Source organism: Poecilia mexicana, unplaced genomic scaffold (assembly GCF_051168715.1).
Source record: "Poecilia mexicana isolate PSO_F unplaced genomic scaffold, ASM5116871v1 scaffold_2, whole genome shotgun sequence".
Classification (NCBI taxonomy): Eukaryota; Metazoa; Chordata; class Actinopteri; order Cyprinodontiformes; family Poeciliidae; genus Poecilia; species Poecilia mexicana.
In genome coordinates this window covers 18,787,653-18,797,948 of record NW_028263371.1, presented here as the reverse complement: position 1 = coordinate 18,797,948, position 10,296 = coordinate 18,787,653, and the positions used below count along the sequence as shown (strand labels likewise).

At 43.4% G+C, this 10,296-nt stretch overlaps 3 protein-coding genes across 4 annotated transcripts; 2 read left to right on the top strand and 1 right to left on the bottom strand.

The window, feature by feature from the left end:
• Positions 1-767: 767 nt before the first annotated feature.
• LOC106930958 (trace amine-associated receptor 13c-like) lies at positions 768-2,358 on the bottom strand. Its single transcript, XM_015008835.2, has 2 exons — positions 1,678-2,358; positions 768-1,578 (listed from the first exon to the last, which is right to left on the bottom strand). The coding sequence occupies exons 1-2, from the start codon at positions 1,848-1,850 to the stop codon at positions 768-770; spliced, it is 984 nt and encodes a 327-aa protein (XP_014864321.2). The 5' UTR covers positions 1,851-2,358.
• A 1,609-nt stretch (positions 2,359-3,967) lies between these two features.
• LOC106930965 (trace amine-associated receptor 8b-like) lies at positions 3,968-5,079 on the top strand. The gene is made up of 2 exons (XM_015008843.2): positions 3,968-4,175; positions 4,281-5,079. The coding sequence occupies exons 1-2, from the start codon at positions 4,006-4,008 to the stop codon at positions 5,077-5,079; spliced, it is 969 nt and encodes a 322-aa protein (XP_014864329.2). The 5' UTR covers positions 3,968-4,005.
• A 3,594-nt stretch (positions 5,080-8,673) lies between these two features.
• Positions 8,674-9,835, top strand: LOC106913047 (trace amine-associated receptor 13c-like). 2 transcript variants are annotated; one of them, XM_088003938.1, is made up of 2 exons: positions 8,674-8,831; positions 9,040-9,835. In XM_088003938.1, the coding sequence occupies exons 1-2, from the start codon at positions 8,749-8,751 to the stop codon at positions 9,833-9,835; spliced, it is 879 nt and encodes a 292-aa protein (XP_087860064.1). In that variant the 5' UTR covers positions 8,674-8,748. The 2 variants fall into 2 exon arrangements, with proteins under 2 accessions (XP_087860064.1, XP_087860063.1); XM_088003937.1 differs by having other exon boundaries at positions 8,674-8,921.
• Positions 9,836-10,296: the final 461 nt, after the last annotated feature.

Genomic DNA, 10,296 nt, shown 5'->3' with positions numbered 1-10,296 from the left:
TAGATGTTTACATACTCTACACTCATATGCATACATCTCCTTATTTGTATACATCGCTTTTTCTTTTTTTACAGGATGGAGAAATGTTATGACTGGAGAGATATTTAAAAGCTAAAGTTTAAATACACACTACTTTCGTTTTGGACAAAGGCAACCTGAGTCTGTCATGATTAGCGGTGGTTGAGGTGGTGAGGTAGACGCGGTGGACCCAGGTTGAAGTGAGAGAAATGACGATTTAATGATGAAATGACAAGATACACAATTCCAGGCAGCACAGGTGAGCAGAGGCAAGGAGCTCAAATGCTGGTAGCAACTGGCTTGTGACTGACAACAGACACGACTTTTGACAAACACAGACACAGGTGGGGGTTAGTTACACCAGAGAGTAATCAAAAGGAAACAAGAGACAGCTGAAGACAATCAACTTTGATGTGAGCGTATGGCTTCGATATGAACCACAGATAAATTGATAGCCACACAACAAATCCAGGATGGATTACTTAAAGGTAAAGGAAACAAGGTCCTGCAATGACTGTGATGGTTAAAATATACAGATAAAAAAAGAAATTCAAGTTTGAGGACTCGCTTAAGAAATTATGTTGAAAATGTATGGTCAAATTGTGGCTAGTTGGAGTTGAATGATTCATAAATTAATTATACATTGAATTTGGAATATCGAAACGAGGGAATGGAGATGACAATGACCAGTGGGGAAATGCATCGACAGATCAGAACATGTCCAGGTGGTAAGTCTGTAACCTCACTCTCTACATGATGTTGGCCTGAGAGGATCCGGCCTTCAGTATCTGCAGGGTGAAAATTAGTTTAATAGTTTTCCTAAACCAGGGAAAGAATAAGACATAGATCAATGGGTTTAAACAGGAGTTAAGATAAAACAGAAAAAAAGCAAAGGATGAAGCGCTAAACTGGGTCTCCCCACCGGTAACTGAGAGGAAAAAGTATGGACATATGCATATCAGAAAAGCAGCTGCAACAACCCCAAGCGTCCTGGCTGATTTGAGTTCAGACCTCTTAACGTTACCTCTGACTGAACCCTGGAGGGAGATGGCTGCAACACGAGCGCGCATGGCCCGAGCCTGAGACACGGCCACCACAAACACTCTCACGTACAGGATGATGATGATGGTGACGGGGCCGATGAAGAAAAACAAGACGTCTATTATTCCAGCAGCTTCGTCAAATCCAACCACGCACTCCCCAACGCATGAATTAAACCTGCCTGGCTGTCCCAGATTTTCTTTGAAAACTATAAAGACACAGACGGCAGAAAACATCCAGCACAACGAAACGCACACACACACTCTTTTCTGTGTGACTGTGGTGGGATACTGGAAAGGGTTACAAACAGCTACATAGCAGTCCACTGATATGAGCACCATGTTCTCTACTGATGCAGACGTGATAACATAATCAATGACGTAATACAGAACACACATGAAGTCGCCAAGATACCAGCAGCCGTCAATGAGGAGGATCTGAAAGACTATGAGGAAACCCACCAAGAAATCTGAGACAGCCAAGGAGAGGAGGAGGATGTTGGTGGGCGTGTGGAGCTGCCTGGAGGAGAACAACAACGTCAACATTCAAAGAAGAAATATTATTCAGCAAAGAAAACAACCTCTCACGACTTTCTATACTGTTCAAACATCTAATTACTTGAAGTGGGAGATAGAGATGATGACCAGCAGGTTAAGGGTCACAGTGAGCCAAGACACACAGGATAGTAAGCAGTACATGAGCGCTGAGGTTGAATGAGGAAGCGCGATCTTCCTGCAGGAGGAGTTGAGGAGCTGTGGGAAGCAGAGTTCAGCCTCCTCGAGGTGTCGCATGATCACAGACGGGAGGAAAGCTATGCCAAGCTTCTGGCTGGCGCTCTGTCTTTATCATCCTCTGAAGTACCGGAGTGGATGGAGGGTGAGCCTGCTGAGCGGACCCATGGGGTCTCCTCACCACACACACACAGGACGGTTCCCCAGCAGATGGCTCCAGTGCTGCTGTTATTGGGAGCTGACCTAGTCTTGATGTTGTTCATTTTAAAAAATGAGTTCGCAGTAAGTGAGTTCACCTCTGGAAGGATTTGTTTCACCCAATTTGACTAACCTGTAGAAACTTCTCACTGCATCAAGACTTTGAAGACATTCATTTACAATTGGAGCTGACATGTTTGTGACTGTATACATTCAGTCACTAAAAAAGTGATAAAAAATATATATTGAACACATCAATTTTTATTTAAATTTTCCAAACGAGGCAACTAGCAAAAACCTACATAATTCACACATACAAAGAAAGTGAAAGAAATTAGTTAAAGCTCACACAGGGTCCATTCCACCGCTCCTGGGACCGCCGGAGGGTGAAGAAACTTTGCATCTGGTCTGATTCAAATAGTAAACTACTCCCTCTTAATCTCTCCCTGTGAGTTTTCGGGATCACCTGTCACAATGAACTATAAATCAATTAATCATAAAAGAGACTCATTTTCATTTTAATTTGCTTCATTTCTCATTTTTCTCGTTTCTCTCTCTTTTTACCAAAAACTGAATGATAAAAGTCAAGTCTGGTATTTTGGTCTCAACTATCCCGTTTGAAAGATAATTTTGTTTACAGAGACTTCATACTTCATTTTACTTGTTGTTTCTGTTGTGTTTTGAACACAGACCATTCAGATGACTGCAATTCAGCAAAATCCTGTAAATCCGCCATCATTTGAAATCATGTCTGCTGAAGCAGGAGAATGGCTAAAACATGCAGGGCAGGAGGACCAGGGCTGAAAAACTCTGATCCAGCTGAACTTATTATTCACCACTGACTCCTTCCTTTGTGCTCCATTACACCCACCATCATCTCCCTGTTCATTCCCAGTTTTGTTCCTTTGTAAGTTTGCCTTCTATTTCTTATATTAAAAGGCACAATAACTACGGGGGAATTTTTATGCCATAATCCAAGAGCACATTTTCAGTCAGAGCAGGATTACGGATGTTTTGTTCTCAAAATTTTTAATACTTTTGCTTACATTTTCATTTTGAAAGCAGTACTTCATGTCTTTCTTCTCAAAACTTGTAATGATTGTACTCAAACTTTCTCCTCGCGCTCAGACTTAGTCTCTGCTCGCTTAGGAAACATGGAACTGCCTTTTGGCACAGTCGCCTGGCAACCTCTCAACCAACAGAATGAAAGTGTTATACTCGGTGCGTTTGTTTCCCTCTAGCGGATGTGCCTGTGTGGCGACTATCGATTGTAGCAACCTGCGCCACCCACTGGATGTAGGGATGCCTCTCATTCTACTATTAGAAACCCCAGAACTGCCATTACACCATCAGTCTGTTGAGAACACGTGTAATCAAATCTATTCTATGTGACAGAATAGAATAGATTTGATATATGTGCTAAAGGCTTTGTTTATTAAAGCATTCAACACAAAATGAAGCACTACTATCAGGCACAAGAATGTCTTTTTGCTCTGTGATATCGAGGAAACTAAAAATGGAACCGATTCTGTTTGATAAAGATCATGTACTTAGAAAAAGAAAAGTGACACAATCAACTGTCAGTACAAGATCAAGAGTGTGAGGTCGGGATTGGATATGTCTGCTTGCGTTCTGATAAAAAAAAAAAAAAACATTAAATAACATCTCAATCAGCTGTTTCACAAAGCCAAATGTTTACGTCCAAGCTTTTAACTTTCTGAAAAATTTGGTGTAATTTTTAATTCCTGTTATCAATCTTCCTTGAGATCTTGTCCTTTTACCTCTATAATGGGGTCTTACGAGACTACAGTCTGAAAAAGACAATATAAAATGCTACGAAATAAAGAAATCAGAATCGTTTGCTTAATTGACATTTGATAACTCCTCCCATTGGGTAAAGACTAAATATTCAGGTCCAGCCTCCATATCACTGCAGGACTAGAGACATTTAAATTAGTTTCTGATAGAAAGCTGGCAGAGTTGAGCGGCTCCTCATCTCCCTTTGTATTTTTGGAAAATGCAAGCTGTTGAAGAAAATGAACTATGCTATCCACACCTCAACTCATCCTGCAGGAAGGCCGCGCGTCCTCCCTCTCTGTCCATGCTTATTTATGTTGCGCTATCCTTGATCGCTCTTCTTACTGTGATTTTAAACTTACTGGTCATCATTTCTGTCTGCCACTTTAAGTAATTAAAAAGAAACTGAATTATGTAAATATTAACATGTAACAAACTTCTCTTTAAATTGTCAGATGTTACTAATATATATGTGTTGTTTTCTCATTTCTGCAGGAGGCTCCACAGCCCCACCAACATCCTGCTGCTCTCTCTGGCTGTCTCAGACTGCCTGGTGGGATTCCTCATTTCATTCCAGATAGAGCTGGTCGACGGCTGCTGGTATCTTGGGGACATCATGTGTGCCATTTACTTTGTTTCAGACTATGCAATTACATCCGCCTCAGTGGGAACCATGGTGCTTATTTCTGTCGACCGTTACGTGGCCATCTGTCACCCCCTGCACTACCCCAGTAAAGTCACAGCAGAGAGAGCAAAAATTTGTGCTGCCATTTGTTGGATTTCTTCTGTTCTGTTCCACAGCTTCCTGCTGAGAAATAACCTGCAAAAACCAGGCAGGTACAACTCCTGCTCTGGAGAGTGTGCAGTTAGTGTTGATTATGTTGGAGGGATCCTTGACCTTCTGCTGTCCTTCGTCGGTCCTGTCGCCGTGATCGTCATTCTGTATGTCAGAGTCTTTGTGGTGGTTGTGTCTCAGGCTCGAGCCATGCAGTCTCACATCGCAGCAGTCTCTGTGAAAGTCACAGCTAAGAAATCTGAAATCAAGGCAGCTGTTATCCTCGGGGTTGTGGTAGTTGTGTTTCTGATATGCACCTGCCCATATTACTGTGTCGCACTCCTGGCGGAGGACGCTGGAGTCAGCGCTTCATCTGTGGCTTTCCTAGTGTTTTATTTTAATTCCACCCTGAACCCTCTGATCTACGCCCTGTTTTATCCCTGGTTCAGGAAATCAGTCAAACTGATTCTTACACTGCAGATCCTGAAAACTGGTTCTTCTAACACAAATGTGGTTTGAAGCACAATGAGATACAGATGTAAATGTATACAGAGGAACTCTTCCTGATATTGAGACTTCCTACTAAAGGCCCAATAAAATAATGAGTTTAATAAAAGTGTGTGCTTCCACCGTAGGAATACATTGAAGATTTTGTCTTTTACCAACTAACTGAACATAGATGAACCAATTTCAGAAAAATATGACCTGAACTGTATAAAAATAAAAGTCAAGATTCAAATCCCAAAATATCCGAACCCCTCCCTCAATACCCGTCTTCACCAGATCGAGGTGTTACAAAATAAGCTGGAGATATGAAGAATAAACTTATTCACAAACTTGCACAAGTGTGATTAAATGGAGTTTTGAACTGAAACGTTGACGTTTTCTCATGTAAGCAGCAGCAGGTTTTTAGGGGAGAATAACTGAGGTGTGTGTGATGTGATGAATGTTGAAAGAGTGTTAAGGTTCTTTTCAGTACAGATCAGATTCACCAGCTGACAAAAACTCCACACATGGCATGTTGGTTGAATGTAGTGCTGACTGACTGCACAGTTTTATATGCACAAATACGCCTCCAAGTGTTCATCCGCCGGAAAGGTTAATAAACTGTCAACATAGTTAAAGTGTCTATTATGGCTAGTTTTAGTTAGCCACGCTGTAAATGTCATGGTTACATATTGTTTTGTATTTTATCAACAAAACCATTTGTGAAATGTAAAAAGAAAAAAAACTTTCAAAAGTAGAAAACATATTGTGCTGTTTAGTAAGAGTTATATATCCTCATGTGGGTTAGTGGTGTATCACTTTCCACTCTGTAAAAATGGTCTTATAAGACATGGTTTCTTGGTGAAATATAATATAAAAATAAAAATAAAAATTCCCTTCTCACCCTCCGCGGGTGGTCTCGTTTTTCATCCTCTGAGCTCGGGTCCTCAACCAGAGGCCTGGGAGCTTGAGGGTTCTGCGCAGTATCTTGGCTGTGCCTAGAACTGCACATTTCTGGTCTGAGATGTCTGATGTTGTTCCTGGGATCTGTTTGAGCCACTGCTCCAGTTTGGGGGTGACTGCCCCGAGGGCCCCGATGACCACAGGCACCACTGTGGTCTTCACCTTCCAGGCCTTCTCCAGTTCCTCTCTGAGGCCCTGGTATTTCTCCAGTTTCTCCTTTTTCCTGATGTTGTAGTCACTTGGTATTGCTACATTCACCACAACGGCTTTCCTCTGTTCTTTATCCACCACCACAATGTCCGGTTGGTTCGCCATTACCATCTTGTCTGTCTGGATCTGGAAGTCCCACAGGATCTTAGCTTGGTCATTCTCCACCACCTTTGGGGGTGTTCCCCACTTTGACCTCGGGGCTTCCAGTCCATATTCGGCACAGATGTTCCTGTACACTATGCTCGCCACTTGGTTATGTCGTTCCATGTACGCTTTCCCTGCCAGCATCTTGCACCCTGCTGTTATGTGCTGGACTGTCTCAGAGGCCTCCTTGCACAACCTACACCTTGGGTCTTGTCTGGTGTGGTAGATCTGAGCCTCTATTGCTCTGGTGTTTAGGGCCTGTTCCTGGGTGGCCAGGATGAGGGCCTCCGTGCTGTCCTTGAGTCCAGCTTTTTCCAGCCATTGGGAGGATTTCCTGACATCATCCACTTCAGTTATTTGTCGGTGGTACATCCCATGTAGGGGCTTGTCTTCCCATGATGGTTCCTCCAGCACCTCGTCCTCTGTTCCCCATTGCCTGAGACATTCGCTGAGCACATCGTCCGTTGAGGCTTTGTCCTTGATGTATTTATGGATCTTGGATGTTTCATCCTGGACAGTGGCTCTCACACTCACTAGTCCTCTGCCTCCTTCCTTATGGCTTGTGTACAGTCTCAGGGTGCTGGATTTGGGGTGGAACCCTCCATGCATGGTTAGTAGCTTCCGAGTCTTAACATCCGTGGCCTTTATCTCTTCCATTGGCCAGCTAATTATTCCGGCAGGGTATCTGATTACTGGTAAGGCATAGCTGTTTATTGCACGGATCTTGTTCTTGCCATTGAGCTGGCTTCTCAGGACTTGCTTTATTCGTTGGAGGTATTTGGCTGTGGCTCCTTTCCTTGTGACCTCATCGAGGTTGCCATTTGCTTGTGGTATTCCCAGGTACTTGTAACTGTGCTCTATGTCTGCTATTGTTCCTTCTGGGAGTGAGACCCCTTCTGTGCGGACGACCTTCCCTCTCTTTGTAACCATCCGACCACACTTCTCTAGTCCGAATGACATCCCAATGTCAGTGCTGTAGATCCTGGTGGTGTGGATCAGTAAGGCGATGTCTCACTCGCTCTTGGCGTACAGCTTGATGTCATCCATGTAGAGGAGGTGACTGATTGTGGCCCCATTCTTGAGTCGGTATCTGTAGCCAGTCTTGTTGATGATTTGGCTGAGGGGGTTCAGGCCTATGCAGAACAGCAGTGGGGACAGAGCATCTCCTTGGTATATGCCACATTTGATGGACACTTCTGCAAGTGGTTTGCAGTTGGCTTCAAGGGTGGTTTTCCATAGCCCCATCGAGTTTGCAATGAAGGCTCTTAGAGTCCTATTCATGTTGTACATCTCTAAGCATTCAATGATCCAGGTATGTGGCATTGAGTCATAGGCTTTCTTGTAATTAATCCAAGCAGTGCACAGGTTGGTGTGTCGGGTTTTTCAGTCTCGGGCGACTGTGTGGTCTACAAGGAGTTGGTGTTTGGCTCCTCTGCTATTTATGCCGATGCCCTTCTGTGCCGTGCTCATGTATTTATCCATGTGTTCTTAGGTACTTATCTTTTCATTGCACAGCTCTGACAGTTGGCTCACTTCCCTCCTTGTTATCTTGATCTTAGCCTGTTTCTGTTGTGGTGTTGGTAGGGATAGTTCTCAATGCTGCATTCACATCTTCAATGAGACTTTCTGATGGTACTTCACTCAGCCGCTGTAGTTGGCGTCGGGGTTGTCTGGTGTTCATTCGGGCCATGATTCTCTCTCTCAGGTCAGCTGCTGCCTCGTTCAGCTTTGATGGTTCGTTCATTACTGGGGCTGAATACACAGTCTCTGGGGTAGTTGTAGTTAACTCGCCCCTGTACTGACATCCAGGCTCCTTCCCCTTGCCGTAGCATTTGAGTTGTACCTCGTCAATCTCAAGTTGTGATAGCAGTTGCCGTTTAGCAGTCTGACTGTTTAGCAGTCATTGTAGACTGGGGATGTCGAACTAACCATTTTTCCCTCATTCTTTGCATGTAGCCCCTCTGACTAGGGTTACTTGAGTAGTAGCATTCCAACAGATCCAGGTTTTCACCTCTCGCCCATTTCCGTCTTGTTCCAGTAGCCCATTTGTCATCAAGGTGCTCTGGTTCCCCCAGCACCTGACGCAGACCTTGTTTGACCATATATCAACTATTAATGTATTGGTTTTCCAGAGAAAACTTTAAATAAATACCAATAACTACACAGAATGCTACTACTACTACTATTTTATTATAACTATTGGTTTATTACAGGAGTTCTCTAACGTGGTGAACAGCAATTCCTGAGGGAGTTTGTCTGCACAACATGCCTCACCTCCAAACAGACAGAGGACAGAGAGGTGAATATATATAAGACAGTTGTTTGGCAAAGTGATTGAGGCTTGAAACGAACTGAACAGCTTCTTGTCTCCTCCTCTGTCTAATTATGAAAACTGTTGATGAAGCTGAACTTTGCTTTCCCCAGCTGCTCAATACATCCTGCAGAAAGACCCTGCTGCCCCCCTCTGTGTCCCTGGTTATTCACTTAACATTATCTTCCATCTCTCTACTTACAGTATTTTCTAACCTGCTGGTCATCACCTCCATCTGTCACTTCAGGTAAACAGTTTTGGCCTCTCTTGAAAGGGAAACATTTGTAAAGATGATTTTGTATGAATGTATGTGTGGCAAACTTTACAGACACTAACAGTGTGGTGTTGTTTTCTCATTTCTGCAGGAGGCTCCACAGCCCCACCAACATCCTGCTGCTCTCTCTGGCTGTCTCAGACTGCCTGGTGGGATTCCTCATTTCCTTCCAGATAGAGCTGGTCGACGGCTGCTGGTATCTTGGGGACATCATGTGTGCCATTTACTTTACTTTGGATTATATTATCACTACTGCCTCAATAGGAACCATGGTGCTCATATCCATTGATCGTTACGTGGCCATCTGTCACCCTCTGCACTACTCCGGCAAAGTCACAGCAGAGAGAGCAAAAATTTGTGCTGTCATTTGTTGGATTTCTTCTGCTCTGTTTCAAAGCTTCCTGCTGAGAAGTAACCTGCAAAAGCCAGGCAGGTACAACTCCTGCTCTGGAGAGTGTGTAGTTGGTGTTGATTATGTTGGAGGGATCTTTGACCTTCTGATGTCCTTCGTCGGTCCTGTCGCCGTGATCATTATTCTGTATGTCAGAGTCTTTGTAGTGGTTGTGTCTCAGGCTCGAGCCATGCAGTCTCACATCGCAGCGGTCTCTGTGAGCGTCACAGCTAAGAAATCTGAAATCAAGGCAGCAGTAACACTTGGGGTTGTCGTAGTCGTGTTTCTGATATGCACCTGCCCATATTTCTGTGTTGCACTCCTGGCTGATGATGGGGTCAGTGCTTCATCCGTGGCTGTCCTCCTGTTTTATTTTAATTCCACCCTGAACCCTCTGATCTACGCCCTGTTTTATCCCTGGTTCAGGAAATCAGTCAAACTGATTCTTACACTGCAGATCCTGAAAACTGGTTCTTCTAACACAAATGTGGTTTGAAGCACAACGAGATACAGATGTAAATGTGCAAAGATGCAGATACAGAGGAACTCTTCCTGATATTAATTTAATTTTCTATTAAATTAAATTTTCTATTAAAGGCCCAATAAAATAATGAGTTTAATAAAAGTGTGTGCTTCCACCGTAGGAATACATCAAAGATTTTGTCTTTTACCAACTAACTGAACATAGATGAACCAATTTCAGAAAAATATGACCTGAACTCTGTAAAATTAAAAGTCAAGATTCAAATCCCAAAATATCCAAACCCCTCCCTCAATGCCCGTCTTCACCAGATCGAGGTGTTATAAAATAAGCTGGAGATATGAAGAATAAACTTATTCACAAACTTGCACAAGTGTGATTAAATGGAGTTTTGAACTGAAACGTTGACGAATCTGTTTTCTCATGTAAGCAGCAGCAGGTTTTTAGGGGAGAATAACTGAGGTGTGTGTGATGTG

Bases quoted from the DNA above. Each gene is read 5' to 3' on its own strand.
- LOC106930965 (XM_015008843.2), top strand. From the start codon at position 4,006: ATGCAAGCTGTTGAAGAAAATGAACTATGCTATCCACACCTCAACTCA. The intron at 4,176-4,280 runs GTAATTAAAAAG...TCATTTCTGCAG, and splicing joins ATTTCTGTCTGCCACTTTAA to GAGGCTCCACAGCCCCACCA.
- LOC106930958 (XM_015008835.2), bottom strand. From the start codon at position 1,850: ATGCGACACCTCGAGGAGGCTGAACTCTGCTTCCCACAGCTCCTCAAC. The intron at 1,579-1,677 runs GTAATTAGATGT...GTTCTCCTCCAG, and splicing joins ATCTCTATCTCCCACTTCAA to GCAGCTCCACACGCCCACCA.
- LOC106913047 (XM_088003937.1), top strand. From the start codon at position 8,749: ATGAAAACTGTTGATGAAGCTGAACTTTGCTTTCCCCAGCTGCTCAAT. The intron at 8,922-9,039 runs GTAAACAGTTTT...TCATTTCTGCAG, and splicing joins ACCTCCATCTGTCACTTCAG to GAGGCTCCACAGCCCCACCA.